This window comes from Alternaria dauci, chromosome 1, assembly GCF_042100115.1.
Source record: "Alternaria dauci strain A2016 chromosome 1, whole genome shotgun sequence".
NCBI classification, from domain to species: Eukaryota; Fungi; Ascomycota; class Dothideomycetes; order Pleosporales; family Pleosporaceae; genus Alternaria; species Alternaria dauci.
This window is the reverse complement of record NC_091272.1, coordinates 917,876-937,341: the sequence shown is the minus strand read 5'-3', so window position 1 is coordinate 937,341 and position 19,466 is coordinate 917,876. Positions and strand designations below refer to the sequence as shown.

At 53.5% G+C, this 19,466-nt stretch overlaps 9 protein-coding genes across 9 annotated transcripts; 3 read left to right on the top strand and 6 right to left on the bottom strand.

Annotated features, from left to right (window-relative positions):
* Positions 1-312: 312 nt before the first annotated feature.
* ACET3X_000295 (uncharacterized protein) lies at positions 313-1,537 on the bottom strand (the record flags this gene model as incomplete). The annotated part of the gene is made up of 4 exons (XM_069447574.1): positions 313-972; positions 1,045-1,177; positions 1,242-1,291; positions 1,346-1,537. The coding sequence occupies 4 exons, from the start codon at positions 1,535-1,537 to the stop codon at positions 313-315; spliced, it is 1,035 nt and encodes a 344-aa protein (XP_069310537.1).
* A 796-nt stretch (positions 1,538-2,333) lies between these two features.
* ACET3X_000294 (uncharacterized protein) lies at positions 2,334-5,362 on the bottom strand (the record flags this gene model as incomplete). Its single annotated transcript, XM_069447573.1, has 4 exons — positions 2,334-3,159; positions 3,210-4,663; positions 4,863-5,024; positions 5,123-5,362. The coding sequence occupies 4 exons, from the start codon at positions 5,360-5,362 to the stop codon at positions 2,334-2,336; spliced, it is 2,682 nt and encodes an 893-aa protein (XP_069310536.1).
* Positions 5,363-6,147: 785 nt separating this feature from the next.
* On the top strand, positions 6,148-7,644 carry ACET3X_000293 (uncharacterized protein; the record flags this gene model as incomplete). Its single annotated transcript, XM_069447572.1, has 3 exons — positions 6,148-6,165; positions 6,224-6,686; positions 6,782-7,644. The coding sequence occupies 3 exons, from the start codon at positions 6,148-6,150 to the stop codon at positions 7,642-7,644; spliced, it is 1,344 nt and encodes a 447-aa protein (XP_069310535.1).
* A 94-nt stretch (positions 7,645-7,738) lies between these two features.
* Positions 7,739-8,173, bottom strand: ACET3X_000292 (uncharacterized protein; the record flags this gene model as incomplete). Its single annotated transcript, XM_069447571.1, has 4 exons — positions 7,739-7,793; positions 7,849-7,861; positions 7,917-8,060; positions 8,122-8,173. 4 exons carry the CDS (start codon positions 8,171-8,173, stop codon positions 7,739-7,741), a joined length of 264 nt encoding a protein of 87 aa, XP_069310534.1.
* Positions 8,174-8,491: 318 nt separating this feature from the next.
* ACET3X_000291 (uncharacterized protein) lies at positions 8,492-9,913 on the top strand (the record flags this gene model as incomplete). The annotated part of the gene is made up of 6 exons (XM_069447570.1): positions 8,492-8,606; positions 8,819-8,956; positions 9,016-9,115; positions 9,320-9,440; positions 9,505-9,524; positions 9,586-9,913. 6 exons carry the CDS (start codon positions 8,492-8,494, stop codon positions 9,911-9,913), a joined length of 822 nt encoding a protein of 273 aa, XP_069310533.1.
* Positions 9,914-11,497: 1,584 nt separating this feature from the next.
* ACET3X_000290 (uncharacterized protein) lies at positions 11,498-14,683 on the top strand. The gene is made up of 2 exons (XM_069447569.1): positions 11,498-13,397; positions 13,446-14,683. The coding sequence occupies exons 1-2, from the start codon at positions 11,645-11,647 to the stop codon at positions 14,615-14,617; spliced, it is 2,925 nt and encodes a 974-aa protein (XP_069310532.1). The 5' UTR covers positions 11,498-11,644; the 3' UTR covers positions 14,618-14,683.
* A 1,144-nt stretch (positions 14,684-15,827) lies between these two features.
* Positions 15,828-16,712, bottom strand: ACET3X_000289 (uncharacterized protein; the record flags this gene model as incomplete). The annotated part of the gene is made up of 1 exon (XM_069447567.1): positions 15,828-16,712. The coding sequence occupies one exon, from the start codon at positions 16,710-16,712 to the stop codon at positions 15,828-15,830; it is 885 nt and encodes a 294-aa protein (XP_069310531.1).
* Positions 16,713-17,173: 461 nt separating this feature from the next.
* ACET3X_000288 (uncharacterized protein) lies at positions 17,174-17,824 on the bottom strand (the record flags this gene model as incomplete). Its single annotated transcript, XM_069447566.1, has 2 exons — positions 17,174-17,729; positions 17,781-17,824. 2 exons carry the CDS (start codon positions 17,822-17,824, stop codon positions 17,174-17,176), a joined length of 600 nt encoding a protein of 199 aa, XP_069310530.1.
* Positions 17,825-18,212: 388 nt separating this feature from the next.
* On the bottom strand, positions 18,213-19,309 carry ACET3X_000287 (uncharacterized protein; the record flags this gene model as incomplete). The annotated part of the gene is made up of 5 exons (XM_069447565.1): positions 18,213-18,714; positions 18,764-18,911; positions 18,964-19,095; positions 19,152-19,172; positions 19,225-19,309. 5 exons carry the CDS (start codon positions 19,307-19,309, stop codon positions 18,213-18,215), a joined length of 888 nt encoding a protein of 295 aa, XP_069310529.1.
* Positions 19,310-19,466: the final 157 nt, after the last annotated feature.

Sequence of the window (19,466 nt, the reverse complement as noted above, 5' to 3'; positions counted from 1 at the left end):
CATCTCCATGAAACTATAGCAGGTTAGCAGTGTTAGCACTGGGGAAATCCAAGGCGGCGATAGAACAGTTCGTGTATGGAATCTCAGATACAGGAAAAGTGCAAAGCGCTTCGCTCAACGCAGGCTTGTGAGCTCTTGTATGCTTTCTGATAACATTTTACACTTGCTATACCAACGCGTGAACAACTACCACGCTTATCTATGCTGCAATCAGCACGCAACTCACATGCACACCCCTTATCGAATGTCACGCCCCTACGCCAAACCGTTACCATTCTATACACCTCTCGTTGCTTCAACAAGACACTCTACCTAAGTAGTGGCGTGTGCAGGTGCAGTAGCAGGGTCAGTGCCGACGGGCGCGGCTGGCGCAGCACCCGCAGCACCCTCAGTGGGTGCAGGAAGTGCCGAGTTGTCAATCGCATCGTCGCTCTTCTTGGCCCACTTGGGCTCCTTTGCCCACTGGGGGTCCCACCATGGGCCCGCGTCGCTCAGTTGGCAGCCCTTCTCACACTCGCAGCTTCCACCGAATTCCTTGGGCAGGTTCTCTGCGGGGACCTGTGCCAACAGTTCCTTCTGGTATCCGCTGCCGAGAACGTGGATCTTGGCGCTTGTGACGGGGTCAAGGAACTTCTTGACGACGCTGAAGACACCAGAGAAGCCCCAGGGGGCGTTGATGATGTACATCTTGCCCATACGCTCAGGGTAGTAGTTCTGGCCAATCTGCGACACAGCGCCCAAGTACCCGTACACGGAGGTGGCCTTGCCGATACCAACGCCCTTCAGATCCATGATTGTGCACGAAGTCTCGAGGAGGTAGCCAGACTTGCGGGAGCAGGCAGGGAGACGGGGGTCGGCCATCTTTTCGTATTCGCAGACAAGGTTCTGGATCATGCGGTCTTGCGAGGTGATCTTGTTGAGTGCGGTGAGGTCGACGTTGCCAAGCTGCTCAATGTAGAGTGGGCGGCCATCCTAGTATTCACGTCAGAGGCTTTTCTCGATTGCATATGGGCCGCCCCCCGCGCCCAAGCAAAGGCCACATACCTTGTCCGTCTTGTGGTAGTACTGGGGGTAGTATTTGAAGACTTCGGGTCGCTCCGTGTAGTCAAAGGTGCGGACTAGCTCCTCAACGCCGCAGCCAGCATACTCGGCCCTCCACTTCTCGCAGTCAACGAACCTGGTGGCTGTCAGTATGCGGTCTATGTACGCCCATGTAGTCTCCTCGTGCTAGGTCTACGTACATCTGCTTCGCAAGCTCAACATTGAACTTTCGCGCGCGGAGGAATCGCAGCTGTAAATTGTTTAGCTCGAGATCTTTTCACCGCCTTAGCATCGACAGGCATACCAGAGTCAGAGTGTCGAGGTTCTTGGTGTAGCCAGCCTGTTCGAGCTGGGTCCTCAGCTGGAAGACCTGGGCATCTTGCTCTGGAGTGGTGTGGCCTGGGTGTCCACTCTGGGCGGTGGGAGCAACAGTAGGGTAGTCGTAATGGTCGTACTTGGGGTCGAGCTTCAGCTCGCTGGACGCAGGGGCAGCCATCTTGTTCAGAATGAGGGAGAGAAGCGGTGACTGAAGAGGTTATAAGGAGTTTGCAGGTAATTGCGTGTTGCGCGGCCTGAGGGAAGTTATCGAGGAGCGCGGACGTCCATGTTGACCAAGTGGGTCAAGTTCGCGGCGGTCAAGCGCCCCCGTCTAGGACCCTTCCCCTCATCATCATTTGGCCTGCTCCTCGACGGCTCTTCCCAGCGAATTGTCGCCGCCCACACTGCCCCATGACGGCATCGCTGGCTCACAGCGACCGTCAGCATTTTACTTGGCCATGTTACACCATACACGCATCGTGAGCATTTTGATTGAACGGTAAAACCGTAGCCAGACCTGCTATCAAGCAGTCGACAAGGCCTTTTTTGAAGGACTACCTAGTTGATACATTGCAGAAAAGATGAACGCAAGAAGAACCCAGAAGATAGATCAAAAAAAACACCCCATGCCGGAAAACACCAGCCGCATACAGCCAAACGCTTCGCACAACAAAAAGAGAGTAATGGTCCTTCCATCGTCAGGCTCCCAGGAACCATGTTCCACACACCGAACAACAAACATGATGTGAGATTCGTGTACTAACCGCTGGCATTGCTCATACCTCCCAAGATGATCAGACCGCGCACCGTCTATCGAGCGATTCACCCGCCGTTGCCAAACCGAAACTTCCATCATGAAGCCCGCAAAGGACGCGAGCCGACCGTAGCAACCGAACACCGAGCAAATGACGCCTGCAAAACGACGGAGATTGCTGTACCACAAGCCTATTGACATGCCAACCACGTCAAGTCGCTCAATTCCTTCGTTCCCGACTTGGGCCAAAGTCGACTTCCGACACCTTCTTGGCCTCTTTCCGGTTCTTGACAATGTATTGCGCGTACAAGGCCACGTGGTCACTAGGGAAGTGGTAGTTGGGGAAGCCCGGTACCCGCTGCAAATAGTTCTTGTCGATTTCACCAAGCAGACCAACCACCTGCAGCGTGTTTGTCGAGTACCAAATGTAGTCCAAAACTCCTTGGAAGTGAGGCACGTAGTTGGTGAATGCTAGCTCGCCAATGGATGCGTAGCTAGACTTGAGGCTAAAGGGATGGGATATGCCGTCTCGTGTGAAATTACCATACTTGCGGTTTCCCAGATCCACGTGTGCATTCGAGACATTGCCGTGCGTGATGAGATCGTAGACACCAGACGATGGCATCGAGTTAAAGTCACCGCATAGCAAGACAGGGATGTCGGACGGGTCCGAGTATTCCTTGGAAGGCCCTGGTTCCTGCGTCGGGTCTGGTTCCGCTCCTTCTTCGCTATCGCCATTTGTGAACTGGTAAACCACCTTGTTTTTACAGGCTGGGTGTTTCGTCCATTGGGTTGCAAGCTTCGTGATACCTTCCATCAAAATGGCGACTTGCACAAGCTTGACGTCCTGGAACGCAGGGTTCCAGAAGACGTGCACATTTCCGACAATGAACCTGGATCCCGTAGCACGGTTTTCAAGGAATGCCACCACTCCGATATCGTCTCGGGGCATGACACGGTTGAAGATGTCGTGTTCGCCCTTCATGTCTGGACGGTTGATGGCAGTATTGGCAAAGTCGATGAGCTGCTTGTCCAGCAAGATGTACCTAGGCAAGTCAGTATTGGTCTGCAGATGAAGGTGTGAATGTCGACTTACTTGCTGTTCTTATAGAAGATAGCACACCCATCGACGAGTTTGGCCTCTCTTTCTGCCATGGTACGTGCTCTTGATTTCGGCCAGAACACTCCCTTGTAGTCGTTGTGTGCCAGCTCTGCTCGGAAATACTCGTTGAAACTGTCTTGGTCGATTTCTTGCAGACACACTATATCTGCGTCACGCTCGCGCAGCTCAGCAAGAATGAGCTCCCTACGGCTCTCCCATGCCAATGCTGAGCTCGGCGTGTATCCATACTGTGATTGTGTGCAGTACTTGTCGCACAAGATGTTGTAACTAAGCGCGCTGACGGTCTCTTGGTTCGTATCTTGGATCTCGTCGAGGACAATCCAGTCTCGCTCAGGTGGCGCCTCAGGACCGGGCGCGTTCTCGCGGAAGTGCTTGATGAGTTCCGTGGTGCCTTGTTCCATGATGATCTGTTTCAAATCGTCCGGAATAGGATTGCCCTCAATACCGAGCACCTCTAGCTGGTATAGGGATCCCAGTTCGTACGGCAGGTTTTCAATGTGATTGTCAAACAGGAGCAGCTGCTTCAGGTTCACTAGCATGCCAATCTCCGGGGGCAGGTATTGCAGATTGTTCAGCGAGAGATCGAGGTGTGTCAAGTTCCGTAGCTGTCCGATCTTCTGGTGCACGTAGGTGAGCTTGTTGGAATTGAGGTAGAGCTTCGTCAGGAAGGTGTAGTTGAACAAAGCGGGCGTGATGACTTTGAGGTTCTGGCCGCCAAAGTCGAGAATTGTCCATATGTGCTGGTCCTTGGCATCTTGCGCCGGCTGCGCAGCAGGCCTGTTGCGTTCTTCTTTGTCCGCCTCTTTTTGCATCCCATTGCTTGTTCCTGCGACCACGCTCTTACTGACGCTCGGGTGGATCCTGGCGTGCGAATGAGCCTGCGTCATTTCACGCGCCGTCTGGTACAGCTTCATCTGCTCCTGCCAGTGCTCGGTGGTTGGCTTGTTGAGTCCGCTGTGGACGCTGTTGGGTGTACCGTTCTGGAGATGGCCCGGCGTAAAGTGGGGCTGAACATTGGACATGCCCCCACTCGAGATGTTGTGCTGGTGGTTGAACTGGCCGACATGGTTGTTTCCTGTGATGTCATGGTGCTGCTGGTGATGTTGATGCTGATGTTGGTTGTGCTGATTGTGTTGGAAAGGCTTCCCCAGGTTCATCTGCTGCATGAAATTCTGGTGTCCAGCTCGCCCGTTCATCATCACGTTTTGGCCCTGGTGCCCATGCGCGTTGTTGAACATGCCGAACTGCTGCGGAGAAGACTGGCGCCCGGGGGATCGTGAAGGTGAGGGGGTGTCGGGGTTGGGGAAGGGAATGCGGGCGCTAGATGTGGGCGACCGCACTCTGCTGGGGAGATTGCGTATATTCTGTGCGTGTTGTGGATAGAAGGTATTGCCGGTTCCCCTGGGGTAGACCGAGTACTCGGCCATCTAAGGGAAGCGCGGCGGTGCAAGGACGGATTCGCGCAGGCGGCTTTGGGTACGGGGGATGAAAGCCGCGGGTTTTCGTGGCGAGTGAGGGCGTCAGGTGGGAGGAAAGGTTCGGGCACGCGATCTTCTTCGTTTTAACATGGGCGCCCGACTGACTCTCCGACATGAGCACGCGCTAGCAGACGCGGCACCTGTATACCATGTATCGACAGCCCAGCGGGTCGCGCGAGTGAGGGAGATGTGGGAGCGGGGACTCGGCAGCGAGCGAGGGCGAGGGCGTCTGGGGGGTCGGGGGCGTGGTGGTGATAAAGGCCTTGGGTCGGGAGGGCTCGTATCGATGTCCCGGCGGGCTTGTACTGTTCTGGAGCTGTCAGTTGGTGTAGCGGGGAATCGAAGAGGTTGGACGTGGAGCTTGGAGAGAGAGAGGGCGGCAGAAGCGAGTGGAAGCGGCGCACGTACAGCAGCTGAGGATGTCAAAGGGCGCGCAGGAGGGCAATCAGTCTCAATTGTACCAGACAGACTGTGGGCGGGTCCAACTGCAGCGCTGTGAAGAATAGAGAGCGTAGTGATGCGATACGTGAAGCCCAGACGAACCTTGCCCGATCCATGGGGTGCGCCGCTTAGCGGGGCACGTGACATGGAAGCGTCGATCCACGGCCATGAAACTGCCCATCTGTTTACTCGCGACTTGGCCTGCATCAACGGGCACTGAATGAGTGGTGTGCATTGCAGCCCTTGGAACGAGTGGCAGAATTGGTCATGCGTACACTTTGGTTTCCATGCGACTGTAGCAACCATGCATTCTTAAGCACGCTTAGCTCTGCCCGTCGCTACCACGGATGAGGTTATGTAGTAATAGCTAGCTCATACAAGTCCGTCGTTGTTGGTGACAAAGAGACCCTTTCCCCCCCTCGCCTCGCCTCCCCCTCCCCCTCAGACCTCGTGTCCGTCGTGCACTGCATACACCATGAGCTTGTCACTGCTAGACTCGGGCTTTCCCCACGCTGGAATATCACCTGCAGGACATGTTCGGCTGATGCCGCGCTCCTGCAGACGAGCGCCACACCACCAAAAGCTGCTCCTTCGCGGCGGCGGCGGCGCTCGCACAGCCCAGCCATGTGTAATTGCCATGGAGAAGCTGGGGATTCACACAGCCGCAGCCGCAGCCGTTTGATTGGAGATGTCTCCTCGGCTGGCCTGGCAGCTCCTCACCTGAGCTGTCCTCCACAACCCGCGGCTGTGCCGAGCCTACTGCATTCACACATACACGGCATGCTGGCTCCATTCTCTGATCTGATCTCTCTCCAGTCGAGCACTATTCCCGCCATCGCATCCGCTCCGCCGTTCCGCTCATTAATTGCTGACTCGCCTACACGTGCTTATCAGACGACTAGAGACCGGCCCAATATCGCGCTCCCGCTAAAACAGTGGGGCAAGGGTTGGAGTAGGCTGGACAACCTCGAGCACGCTTCCAGGTCGTCTCCATGGGTGATTGGCAGTTGGCAAGAACACACTGTTGACGCTCTGCGCGGGAAGCCTTGTTGCTAATTCGAACCACAGTATCGCTACTACGGCTCCAACGCCGCTAGCAGCCCGTCCATACGCCCCAAGACGGTCGAAGCAAAGCAATGGGATCTGACCACCACGGACGCTCTCGGTAGAACCATATCCGCATCCTCAACCTCTGCCTCGTCAGGCTCACGCATCCACTCAAGCAACAACATGGACATAACGCGGGGCTCCATGTCGGGCAGCTCCACCCAAAGTATCAGAGACGACCCTGGCGTCCCCTCCACCGAACCATTCATACTGCGCCATGGCCGGCGCTACATTCGAAGCGCTCAGGGCTATCCCCTCCCATGCGACCTACCCGAGCTCCACCGCCAGAACCTACAAACCCTCCTTGCGACATCTGTCTTTGGCAGGGCCTTGGGCTCAGTCCCGGCATACCCCCCGAAAAAAGTATTGGAGATCGCATGTGGCTCGGGATACTGGTCCGCCGTGTGTCATAACTATCTGCATAGTACGTATTCGGAAGACCATGTGGTTGCGCATTGCGCCCTCTTCCGTGCGCCACGCACAGCTTGCACACTTGTCGTTCAGAGCTGACCGTAACAGAACAAGGCTACGACGGTGTCACCTTCACCGGGCTTGACATTGTCAATCTTGCGGGCGACTTGGAGCGCCAGGGCATCGAATGGACGTTTGTGCAGCATGACCTGCGCAAGTTGCCCATGCCATTCGACGATGAGGAATTTGACATTGTCGTCATGAAGGACCTGAGTATGGTGATACCCTTGGGAGTACCGTCGCAGAGAATACTCGATGAATGTACGCGAGTCCTCAAGTCAAAGGGCACGTTGGAAATATGGGAGACGGACCACATCATCCGATCCATCCAGCCACATCCTCCTCCTCCGCCGGGCAGGAACCCTGACGAGTACGCTCGCGCCGAGAAGACCGGCACGTTCCTAATCTCGCATACCACGCCCTTTACCGATGTGCAGAACAAGTATCTCCAAGACTCCAACTCGTGGATTCAAGAAGCGTTGGACCGGCGCAAGCTGTCGCCGACCCCATGTTCCCGTATAGCGCAGATCTTGCTCCAGGAGACGGACACTTTGTGCGACATGGATTGCCGTAGGGTAGCCATTCCTCTCGGTGAACCTCGGTGGGAGCGCGAAGCTGCGGGCGACACGATGAAGCGGCGTGGAAGCGAGGCTGGAAAGCTCAAAACGGGAAGCGCCATGCTGGAAAGCTCCATCCTGACCAAGGAACAAGCGGCTCTGAGACACACGGCGTTGCTTGTCGTCATACAACTGATTGAGAGTCTGGAGCCTCTGCTCAAGGAAGTCAGCGGAAAGAACCAGGAGGAATGGCAGCGTTATTGGAACTCTATGATCAATGATCTGCTTGAGCAGAAAGGCGCCTCGAGTGGTGAATGTCTGGAAGTAGGCATCTGGTGGTGCAAAAAGGTCTAAAGTTCAAAGAGCGGGCGTACCTTGTCTTTTTGTGATATCCCGGTCTACTCAAGGCCACACCGTCGGCAAAGTGTTTGTTTATTTTTGGTGGTGTTCAGGCGAGTTTGTCGTAGCGCTGGCGCAGGGCGCGGTAACGCTTCAGATAGTATCTGAATCTAGTTAGGAAGAGCTTCCAACCGTGATTGTTGAGCTGTTCAGACATACAGTGCTTCGATCTCTAGACCACAATGATCAGCCTTGTCGTAGTCAGACTACTGTTCAGACGAGCTCACCTTTCTTCACGTATTCCGCCCTCTCTATGCCCTGCTTAATTTTGGCTTCATCAGTCAGATGCTTTTGACTTGCAAACGCCTTGCGTAGACGTGTTCTGAAGTAATCGTATCCCTGGGGATATTCACGGCCCATGAAAAGCAAGTCTACAGTCCATTAGCCCATCTGCATAATCGGGAAGAGCCTCGGTCGAGCTGTTCTGCGTACCCTTGTATATCCGAATGACCTGGTGGCGAAGTACGGGATTCGGGGCAGCCATGTTCGAGTTCGCAGACAGATAATGTGTGGGAACAGGAAACGTCGATTTCGAAGGCTGTCAGATATCAATTGCGTGTCGTTAAGCCGGAATGCGGAGTAATTGTAGCAAACGCTCGGACCCGCGTCCCTGACGTATGTAGCGGTTGGCAGGCAGGCGCGATGAAGATAGCTGGCCGTAGAGGATGCGGATCCTCGGCTCAGGGCTTGTCTTTTCCGTCCGCATCCTCGGAAAGACACGCCCTAGCTCTCCAGGGCTTGATACAACTGTTTGTGAACACCAACGCATTCGGTCCCTCATTGGCCTGTGAAATTGACAATTATGAGTATTGTGCGACCATTGGGACGCTCAGCGCTTATCCGCTCCAAACCTACATGGCTGGTTGGTCCGGTTGTACAGAGAGTTTCTTTTGCGCGGTATCAGTCTACTTCGAGCGGTACGTGAGTTCAAGTTCATCCTTTCTAGCAGTAAGACTGCATCGTTCAATCTGGCAAAAACAAGAAGGAAACGAATCACGAAGCATTGCGACGCTAGTAATCATTGCAATATATTCAAAACTTGCCTCCTAGCTCAGATTTACTATCATCCATGCGAACAGAGACAGTTTGAGCTTTGCTATCTCGGTAGCTAACTAGAAGACCGACGTAGAAGCCCCAGCTACTGCAGCTCTCAGCCCAAGATGGCTGTCCGACGTTCGAACACGCATCGGGAAATGCATCAACTTTGGAATGAATCCCGCACAGATTGAGGAAGCTGGATCGATATTACAAGAGACTGCGGTAGACTGTAAGACCGCACCCACATGTCTTGATCGCCCAAATATCAACTAAACTTGTAATCTGCAGGGAGAGAACTTGTAGCTGGAAGCGAAGGCTTCCTCACAGGCAAGCAATGGCGAGGTCTCTACCGCCAAGAGGTGGTATGGGGAGAAATGGTTAGAGTTCCGTCTAACACACTCATGTTTACTGGCTAACATGTATTCATGACGGTGTGTAGGATAGCATGGTAAGACATCCGGAACATGTGCAGTTTGATTCATACTAATATACACGAAGGGTACTTCTACATCTGAGTCTCAAATGCACAACTCTAATATGGTACAGGTCACGTCAACAACGTCATGTACAACCGATATGCGGAATCCGCTAGAGTCAACTGGACGCTGAACTTTGCCGCAATGGATCCACAGCATAAAGCTGAGTGGATGGAGCTCATGACCCCAAAGAGCGTTGGCTTGATCTTGAGAAGCATCAAGACGGACTACAAGTTTGTGAGTACCGAGTGCTAGGAGCTTCAGTTGCTCAACCCCAAGAATATCCGCTAAACAGACCTAGCCTATGAAGTGGCCTGATAGGTACGACCTCCAACCCAGAGAACAATACACAGTGAGCAATGATTGACAGGTTCGCCACCAGAATCACCGTACTTCACAAGCTTCGGGACAATCCGTCTGAAAACAGCGACCACTTCATCTTGGATGTAATGATCCTTTCCGAAGCACAGCGTCGTCCAGCAGCGCGTTGTGTCGAAGACATTGTCACATACGACTACCGAACAGCTAAGAAGTCGCCCTTGCCACCTTTTATGATGAAGAAGTTGCAAGAGACGTTTAATCTACAGGAAGAAGCCAAAGAGAGGAACAGCAACAGAGTCCGAGTCTTATTGGACAGAGTTAGGGAGCTAGAGAAGAGTAGCTGGGATAGACCGGATGCTAAGGAAGACTTTGGTGGCGCGAACCAGTAGAACATGGGTATACTTGCGAGAAAAGACGATATCAGACCCTGAATGCCTAAACTTCGGGCGGTACTTTGGATTCGCAAATTTGTGTCTTAATAGCCGATTCCCCCTGGCCCGTGAAAACATGTACCTCGGTACTGCGAGTTTTCGGCCACGCTCATCGATGACGATACACGCTGTAGAGTAGGGTTGACTAGTGGGGTAACATAGTGTAGGTATCGTCACATCTATCATCGTCACACATTGGTACCCCTGCAGCTGCATGAGCGGAAAACATGCGGGGTTGCTCGCGTTTCCGAGTTCGGCGTATGGCAGCTGGATGCAAGCGTAGCTCTGCAAGTGATATGGGAGAAAGATAAACCAAGGCTGTATCCACAGCATGGCGTGATTGTCGTCGCGGAGATGTACTCTTGATAGGATGTTCTAATTACCTATTGCAGAGATCTGCAAGCCCGTTGCGCGCGTGATGTTCCCGCTTGCCTCATTGGCAAGTCTGATGGGCTGCGATTGGTGTGGGTGGTTAAGCTTCAGGCCGGCACAATGCAGAGGGCGGAAGGGGGTCATGGATGTGCAGGCGGGAAGGCTTGCGCGCTATGCTCGCCTCGAGGGAACACAGATTGATGAAAATGCTCCGGCCACTTTGCGATGCCGACAAGGACGCGGGTCAGCACACTCGAGAGGATGTGGCGCCCTGTGTGGCATGAGCTTTTCCAAGGTTAGTGTGCGCTCGCAATGTAAAAAGTCCGTGTCTAGGCAGAAGCGCTCTGTACGCGTATGGATATGGTCGTGGCGGCGACGTGAGTAATAGCGTCGGCGGGGTTTGCCCGCTGCAGAGACTTCAGGGCATGCGGTGAAGAAACAAAGCGTGCCTTTATTCGCTCCTGGAGCTTGCTATGGCTCAGGGGGGTCCTGGCGCACGCAAATGAGCAGGTAAGCTAAAGAAGCCGGCGCAGGCTAATTGGCTGACCCAGCAGACGTGTTTGATCTGGCGATGCAGCTGTGCGATGTGAGTAAGAAGGCAGGTGGAGAATTTTTGTAGGCGACGGCGGGATGAGGGTGCGAGAGAGGCGACATGGCTACCGGAGAAGGACAGACGGGCCTTTGCTTTCCAGGTAGACTGCGATGACGGCCTTTTGGTCGTGGTCAAGATCGGCACTATGAACTGGAATCGGACACAGTTCGGCTGATCTGCGTGGCAGCAGCAGCAGCAGCAGCATCAAGATATGCAGCCCGCGTGGTTGTCATGGAGCGGTACAAGCCGGGCACATGGGTGGTTGTCATGGGATTTTGCCGTCGGCGTGGTGCGTCGAGAGAACAGAGAGAGAAGTGGGCGGGCGTGGTGCAACCACGGTTCGGCCATCTGAGAAGAACGTGGAGCCTCGGAACAGACAGGCCGAGCAGGCGGCGGGTGCACCGTGGCTCGTCTGTCAGTGCTCTGATGGTGCCGTGGCCCACTTTGACGCTCTCGAGGCGTGTCGACGGGTTTTCCTGGTTGACTGTGCATTTGACATTTAGCAGGTGCAAGTCTTGGCACAGGCCCATCCGGCGGAAGGCACGAGTGAGCAGGCGCAGGGCACCTTCCTCGATCCCCTACTACATCCCGCCCAGCAGCACACGACACCCTCACATCCCCCTCCACCGAGCAGCGGCTCAACATCTTCCAGTCCTGGCTCGTCCTGTGCAGCAGTCGAGCCGCGCCAGGGAGAGGTTTGCCCGCTTGCACCCGCACCGCCGTCTATGGTAGCGAAGTCGAAGAGGAACGCGGCGCACGACAAGCGACACGAGAATGGCCTTGCGGCCCCCGGCAAGAAAATCACAAAGCAGAAGAGCAACCCGCTGCTCAATGGCGTCGCCAACGGCCGGCCCCTCGAGCCCTCGCCGCCTGTCCCCAGCCATGTAGACACGCCCGAGATGACGCAGCCGGCGGCCAGCGCTCACGATCCAGCACCAGGGTCGAGTGCCCACGTCAACACCACGGCCGCTGCCCCCTCTGCCCGCCGCGGCGAGCGCACGCGCGCAGCGTCAGACGCCTCGCTCGACAACGCCGTCGACGCATGCCGCTCGTACGACAATGCCTCGAGCGCGCCCTTTGACCCCATGCCCTCTGCTCTCCGCCGCGCAGACACAAACACGTCAAAGTCGGCCTCCATGTCCGTGGCCAGCATGCTCTCGGTCCCCGCCACCATTCTCACGTCCTGTCCTCTGCGCGACGTTCTCGCCATCCTCATCATCCTCCTCCAGCTGCCCCCCACCGTCCTCACCGTCGTCCAGTTCCTGTTCGCAACCCTCACTTTTGTCCCGCCCCAGGCCGGCACCCCCCTCTCCGCCCTCTCTGCCTTTCCCTCCTTCACCGACATCTTCCAGGGCTCCGGCGGCACCCCCTCGCTGTTCACCACAATCATTGCCGACACCGTCATATTGCTCATATGGCTGCTGCTGTGGGTGCCTGCGCAGAATTTCTTCCTGGATCTTGCACAGGCCGTCATTGCCATAGCTCTCGGAGGCGCCGCAGCCGGGAAAAAGGGCACGACCAACAGCATCGTCATATGCTTCGTCATCATTCTTTCAAGCCACGTCTTCAGATTCAGGCCTCTCCGGCAACACATTGTCCACTTCCTGTGGACCGGGCTCGCCCGGGGAGGCCTGGAGTTCTTGACGAGCCCGCCGAGTACGCCGACACATTTGGAAAGCTTCTCGACCCCCCATGGATGGCCCCGCAGCCTCCTGGGTATTCATATTCTCGCCCAAGGCGTCGTTCGTATCATCCGACGCTCTCTTTCTCGAAGAGAACATGCAACCTTACCCACTGGCAAGAAGACCGATCCCGAGTCTGGCACACTACAGCGTTCCAACTCGATCAACCTCGATCCCGCCGCCGACGTGCCCAATTCCTCGAGTACCGACGGCCGCCCACCAGGGCCATCGCCCGCAGTTCTCAAGGACAAAGTGAGCACGGGTAGAAGGAAGAGGAAGCAAGCTACCCATGTTCGTAGTCAGCAGCCATTCTGGGCTGCACTTGCCAGTACAAAAGTTACAGTTTTAAAAGAGATGGAAAGTAGCCGGGCGGCCAACGACGCCGACGAGGCTAATGCAAAAGACGCAAATCACATTGGAAACGCTGTTTGGAGATCGGAAGACGATCGTGTTTGGATTTCAGAAGTCGGCTTTTCCGACATTTCATTTCGTGTTAGTTTATCTGGTGGAGCTGGCCTTCAAGAGCAGGACGAGGAAGATTCTAGTGTCGGATCCGGCATAGACAAGTCAAAGCCATTCTACATCCGCGTCAACGGTGCTGATTGGAGTTCAACCCGCATCCGACAAAGCGAGCCGATTGGTTTCCAGGGACAAGAGGGAATAGGCTACTGGGTAGGAGAGATATTTGGTCTCACGGCTCTCTCAAACTACTACTGCGAGTTTGTCCGGACCAACGACAACGAAGTCTTCTACTCAGCGAGCCTTATTACCTCGGCCAGTCCAGTGACCGAACTCGGTAAGCCCGTCCACTCCAGTAGTCTTTCCATGCTAATGCGTACTCCAGCTTCAGCCTCCATCGCCTCCCCGCCAGCGCATCAGACCCTACGACCTTCTTCGCCGACGACAACCTTGAAGAACTCGATTGCCGCAGCCGACCAGCAACTCCAGGAGCAGCGCAACCGCCTGAAGCGAAACAAAAAGGACCACAAAACAGCCATTACCAACATCAAGAAGGAGGTGGACACGCTGGGCAACCGCCTTGCCAACGCCGGAGGTAGTGACGAGCGTCAACGCCAGCGCGTCCTTCAATTCACGCAGAACATCCGCCAGGCTGAAGACGCTGCCGCCGAGTTCGCCGTTCAAGCAGAAAATCTGGGAAACATTCCCGAGGACGAGGCGAAAGAGGCGGCGGCTAAGAAGGCAGAGTGGAAGAAGGAGCGCAACAACAAGAATACCGTTGCTAGCGAGTTCGACAAGACAAAGGAGGAGATTGAGCGACAAGTGCAAAGTGTCGAGTCTGATATCTCAACTGCCTTTCAGAAGCGGGAGCGTCTTCAGCAGCGTCAAACCAGGCTCAACGAGCAGCACGACCGTCTCGTTACCGCCAACGCAGAGGGCTTCACCGCAAAGCAACGAAGGGAGCAGGAGCGCACGGCACTGCGAGCACAGCGCGCTGAAGTCGAGCACCAATACCGGAGCAATATCAACGGCTACGAAAGGCGCACTGAAGAGCAGAATGCTGCTACCAGTCAAATTCTGCTGACCGTCCAGCAATACGAAGAGCTTCTCCTCCAGCAAGCGCACCAGCACATGTCCGTTCCTACCACTCCCGAAGGCAACCTCCCAGGCACAACCATGTCTCCCTACAGCAACGGTCTCTCCAGCTTCACATTTCCCTCTATGCACTCGCACATGAACGGTACTCCTGGTTCTGTGCGTGGCGGTCGCGGGCGATCTTCATCGATGCTCTCCAACGTTTCTGGATTTACCGATGCTTTCGATGAGCCCACAGCTTCAGGCACCTACGTTCTTGGCAACCCCTTTAGCACTCCGGGTCCAGTAAACGGTCGTAAACGCAGTCAAGGCAGCGGCAGCTTGAGCTCAGGTACTTCCAGTCAGAGTTCAAGCCAACGAGATCCGTTGAGTCCTGTTCAGAGTGTCAAGCCAATGATGGTGCGCAGCTCCACGAGCGGTAGTGGCAATGGTCTGATGAGCCCGATTGGCACTGGCAGATGAAAACATACTCGCTTTGCTCTTTACGTATCTTTAGGTAGCTTTCCAATGTGATACTCGCGTTCTTTTGGTGTTTTCAAATTGGTTTTTGCCTTTATCGAACTGCAGTGATATCTGTGAACTGATCTTTTACTTGAGCAATATTTCCGTAATGAAGAATAGACAAGGTAAGCTTCTATATTTCTTCTATGATAGAATCCAATGACGGGCTCCAGCCGCCCTTGCTGGTCTTCTCTGATTCTTCGCTCTCTTCCTCTGTGTTACCATCTTCGTTATCTTGTTCGATAATGTCTTGGTCTTCCTCATACTCCTCTTCTCCATTTTCAAACTCCCTTTTCCCTACGTCGCCTGCTCCCGAGGCAACATTAGGAATCCTCTCATGTGTTGTCGTCCAGTTGCCCGTCTGCATACAGACACCTATTCCCACCATTTCATCAGTTGACTAGCATGGCAGTATTACTTTCCTGATATTCCCTGGAGTATCTGAAACTTATAAACAGGTCAAAAACCAAAAAGAAAAGAATGAGAAAGACTCACCAATAACTCCGCCCATCGCCCTCCTCAAATCTGCCAACAAATAGTTCGCTCCAGTGGTTATATCAGGTTGGTCCTCCACATGGCTGATTAGTGTCCAGGATGTGAAGGGTGATGCTGAAGGGCCTGTGTAGAGGATTATTGCTACGCCGAAGCTTGGCTGTGGTGGTTCGTCTTCAAAGTTGCCGTTTTCGCAAGGCATGCTGTACGAAACTACGTCGTAGACTTTTGATGCATCTTCGGAACGTGTGCCATAGAGAGGCGTGGCAAGACTAGTGATTTGGGATTTCAGCGCTGAGAAGAGTTCCTGATCGCGGAGTTGAGCGGCGTTTGTTGACATTATTGGTTTTGTTGATTTTGTTGATGTACACACTTGTTTTGGTACCTGCGTAGTTGTAAGATGAATGGCAAGAGCTATTTTCCCAAGTCTAGAGTGTGAGACTAGGCTTCGGAGCGTTTGAAAAGTGCGAATGATCACAATGAAGGTGAATGTGAAGAACTGCATGATAACACCAACGTGTAGTTTCGAAATTACTCTGACAACAGACAAGTTCCATGTGCGGGGACCTTTATCTACGATTTCGTTTGCGCAATCCTTTGGCTGGAGATGTACGATACATGCAGAAGCATCCTACCTACCCACGACTTTTTACTGTCTCCAGGCATCTCGTTCCACCAACTATCCACACAGATTCTTGCGTTGCCCAGCAATCCATCGTCGCTGTGCTTCAGTAATCTGCATATCACTCCAGCACCCAAAGCGCTTGTGCGGCCCATTTGGTTGATATCCCACCTGGTGGCTCTCCTCCACCCTACGCGCTGCAGCCTCCAAAGCCATGACTTGCCAGAATCCGCCGTCTGTCATTCTCCTGTCATACAACTTCCAAAGCCTCGGCATATATACTACGTCCTGCACACAATAGTTCTTGATCGCCTCGCTCAACGGTCTATCCTCAAAGACTTTGTAATTGCCACCGTGCTCTGGTGCAAAAAGCTTGAGGCCAACTCCTTTGATCTTTTTCGACAACCGCGCTTCAGTATGCGTAATGAACAAGCGTGACGCGTTGTATTCGATGGCTTTGGAGAGACCGACGAGGTAGTCACGAGAACGGCGTGTCGTTGTTGCGAGTTCCATGACTTGAATGTCGTGGATGCAGGAGAGTTTGATGTTGTAATGGGCGAAGAGGGCATCTGAGTCGTTGCGCACGTCGAAGAACACCTTGGGTACAGTGGAGGATTCAAGCAGAGCCTTTAGTGTCGTGGTAGAGTCTCCCGCATTTGTTGTGGCGTCGAGAGCAGTCTTGAGAGGGGCTGCTGTGGTTGTCGTTGTGGTAATCGTGGCAGGCGTTGAGAATGCACGATCACCCAAGGTATGGATGTCGATGAGGTAAACTGTGTCCTCGGGTGGCACGTACAATGTCAGTAGCGCGACCGTTCCATGTCGACTGAGATGTTTGCCTTCGAGATCAATGTACAGGCTTGGTGGGGATGTTGGTACGCATTGTAGGGCTGCCAGCATAGAAGCAATCTCATCCAAGGTCGATATGAAGACAACTTGAGGCATAGTTGTATCGCGTTGGTGTTGTGTGTGGCTGGTATAGTTATCGGGGTACGTGATGCACTTTATATCTAGATAGAGGAAATGTTTGATAGTTCTAGATACAACGATATGAACAGAGAATAGAATGAGCGAGTAGGCACGGGCAATGAGACAATTATACAAGGTTGCGAATGACGTTTTCAGGCACCAAGGCCGCATTTCATATTGCCTAAAAGTACTTCTGGTAATGTGGTTCGACGAGACATGCTGCCGTGTAAGCAAGGCTAGCCCTCGCGAAAACCGGTCAAGTTCTTGAACCTGATGATGCGTGTCAGTGAAGAAAAAATAAACGACCACAAATAGCTAATGACGTAAATGGTCCGACCAAGCCTCATTATATCTCTTCACCGTGGCAAGGGTAGGGCATTGCTCTTGTTACCAAGAACAGAACTGTGGCCAGCCCTGACGTTTTCATCCACCCCTTGTCAGCGCTTACTCAAGGAAAGAGCGAGAGCGAGATCTCGAAAGAAATCAGGATGTCCAGTATTGCGAATGGCTTCAAGCGAGTGTCGTTGGCCGTAACGGAAGAATGATTGCACAAATAAGGCACGAGCAGGATCGCGTTCTGACGTGCCCTTGCAGATAATTTGCGCTGCCGCAACGGGAAGCAGTCTGGCCCACGAGGAGATTTTGAATGCCTCTAACAGAATGTCTTTCGTAGATTGGTCCAAGATTTTTTCCACGAAAACGTATAGCTCGGCCAAAGCAATACATTCTTGCTCAAAGAACTCGCCATCTTGTTTCGTATCGGCAAAGAACAGGTCGGGGCGATAAAGGTACTGCATGTAAAGCGCGAAGACTTTGGGACTGTCTCCTGGCATGAGCACTATGCGCTCAAAGCCTTCTTTAAAACCATTGGTTTTTAGGGCGTTGTTGAAGAATGCAGAACGGTCTTTGAGCAGACCTTCGTGGACAATGAAATCTTTCTTGTTTACGCCATCGGGACCGACAGACACTGTGACGACTGGGGTATCGAGGAAGCTATCACATGTTAGCTTTTAGTCAACTCACAAGATTGAATAGTAGACTGACCTGGTGGCGGCACTAAGTGCTGTACGGAAGCTTTTTGAGTCCATGTCGGGGTTAGGAAGAGCTAAGTTGAGGGATGGAGATTTGGAGGTTCGGCAAATTTAAGATAAAGTACAAAACTCCGTCAGTTTTAAATCCCCAGACTCATAGTGTAGACATAGGGTTGAGCTTGATCTTGTTGGTTCATACCGACTGTGCCTTGTTCTTCTTCTAGTGAGTCATGACGAAAGCAAAGTCTTGCGTTAGCAGCCTGCAACCGGAGATCGGTATGCGCTGTAAAGTTAGCAGGCGATTGTCCTGAATAGGTAGAAGCATTGAGAGAAGACAGAGAAAAGAAAGCACCTGAAACCTCAAGACCCATGACAGAGTGAGTGGGAGAGATTGGTAGAGAGACGGGTATTGTTCTTGTTGCTGATTTTTGAGCAAAGAGAATGTTTATATGTAGCGTCCTTGGGGATCCAGCTTATCCATAAACTCCATGGACTTTTCGTACATGGTGAAGACGATGCCACCACTGAGGATAAGTCGACCTAATCTTGGAAGGGCTCCTGACCAGAAGGTGAAGAGACCCTCGTCCCTGAAAATTTTGGCGACACAGTCGAAGCTGTTCTTGTAGGCGCTCCGTGCCTCTATTGACTGCATGCGTGTCTTGACTGTGTCAATGGGCATCGTCGTGTAGACAGTGATTATGCCAGCCAGCCCTCCGAGTCCGAATGTGCTGACAGCGCCGAGCTTCTCGCCTGGTGTGACATATGACTGTGCTAATTGTTTGAGCGATGTGTAACTCGAGAAACGAACGGCTGAGTTGGCGGCTTGACGTGCTGTGGTTGGGAGGAAACCCTGGAAGAAACCACGGATACCCTTCTCTTGTGCGATTAATCTTGATCCGTGTAAGAAGCCTCGCATGCGTGGGTTTGCTGACTTGCGGTCGTCGATACTAGGCAGATGAGTGAGTGACACACATGCATGCGTTCATGTTCACCTACAGCTGTGTCTTTATGCTCTCAAATGGAGTTACAGCCAGCAGTGACTCGGTGGCTCCTGCACCGAATCCAGCTATTACCGTCGCTGGACCGGAGACTTTGCCTTCAGCGTCGGCCAGCATGTTCTTGTACATGTCGAATGCGACGAATCCTACACAATTTGTCAGACCGTTGCAGGTCAATGTTGCTTCTCTTCCACATACTTATTCCAGCCTTCAGCGAGTTGCCAATAATCAAGGTTGTGCACCCAGCGTACCACTGCTTGCCGAACGGCGGCCATGGCAGCTTCTTTCCGTCTGGCAATCTTCGGTTGAGTTGCGATCGTGTTTTCGCGACTATGCTCGGGTCAGGTAACGTATCGTTGTGTAAGTAGGTGTCACTCGGTGCCTACACTCAGCAGGGTATGTGATTGCTGGCGTAGAGTTAGTACTAAGTTTACGATATGACGGGAGAGCATGCGTTACAAATTTCTACAGCTCCCGCAGTTGCACCTGCCAGGATTGAGCGCATTGCGCTAGGCTTCTTCTTCTCTGTCGGTGCGGTCGCCATGTTGGTCTGAGTCAAGTATGTTTAGGTGACAACAGGAATGGGTTTGCGCGCGCTGCAATGACGGAAAGTTTTGGCGCCTCTACGTCGCGTGCGGTAATAGCGATTCAGAACAATGACGTAGTACTGAATCTACACTGGAGCTCAAGGGAGCACACGG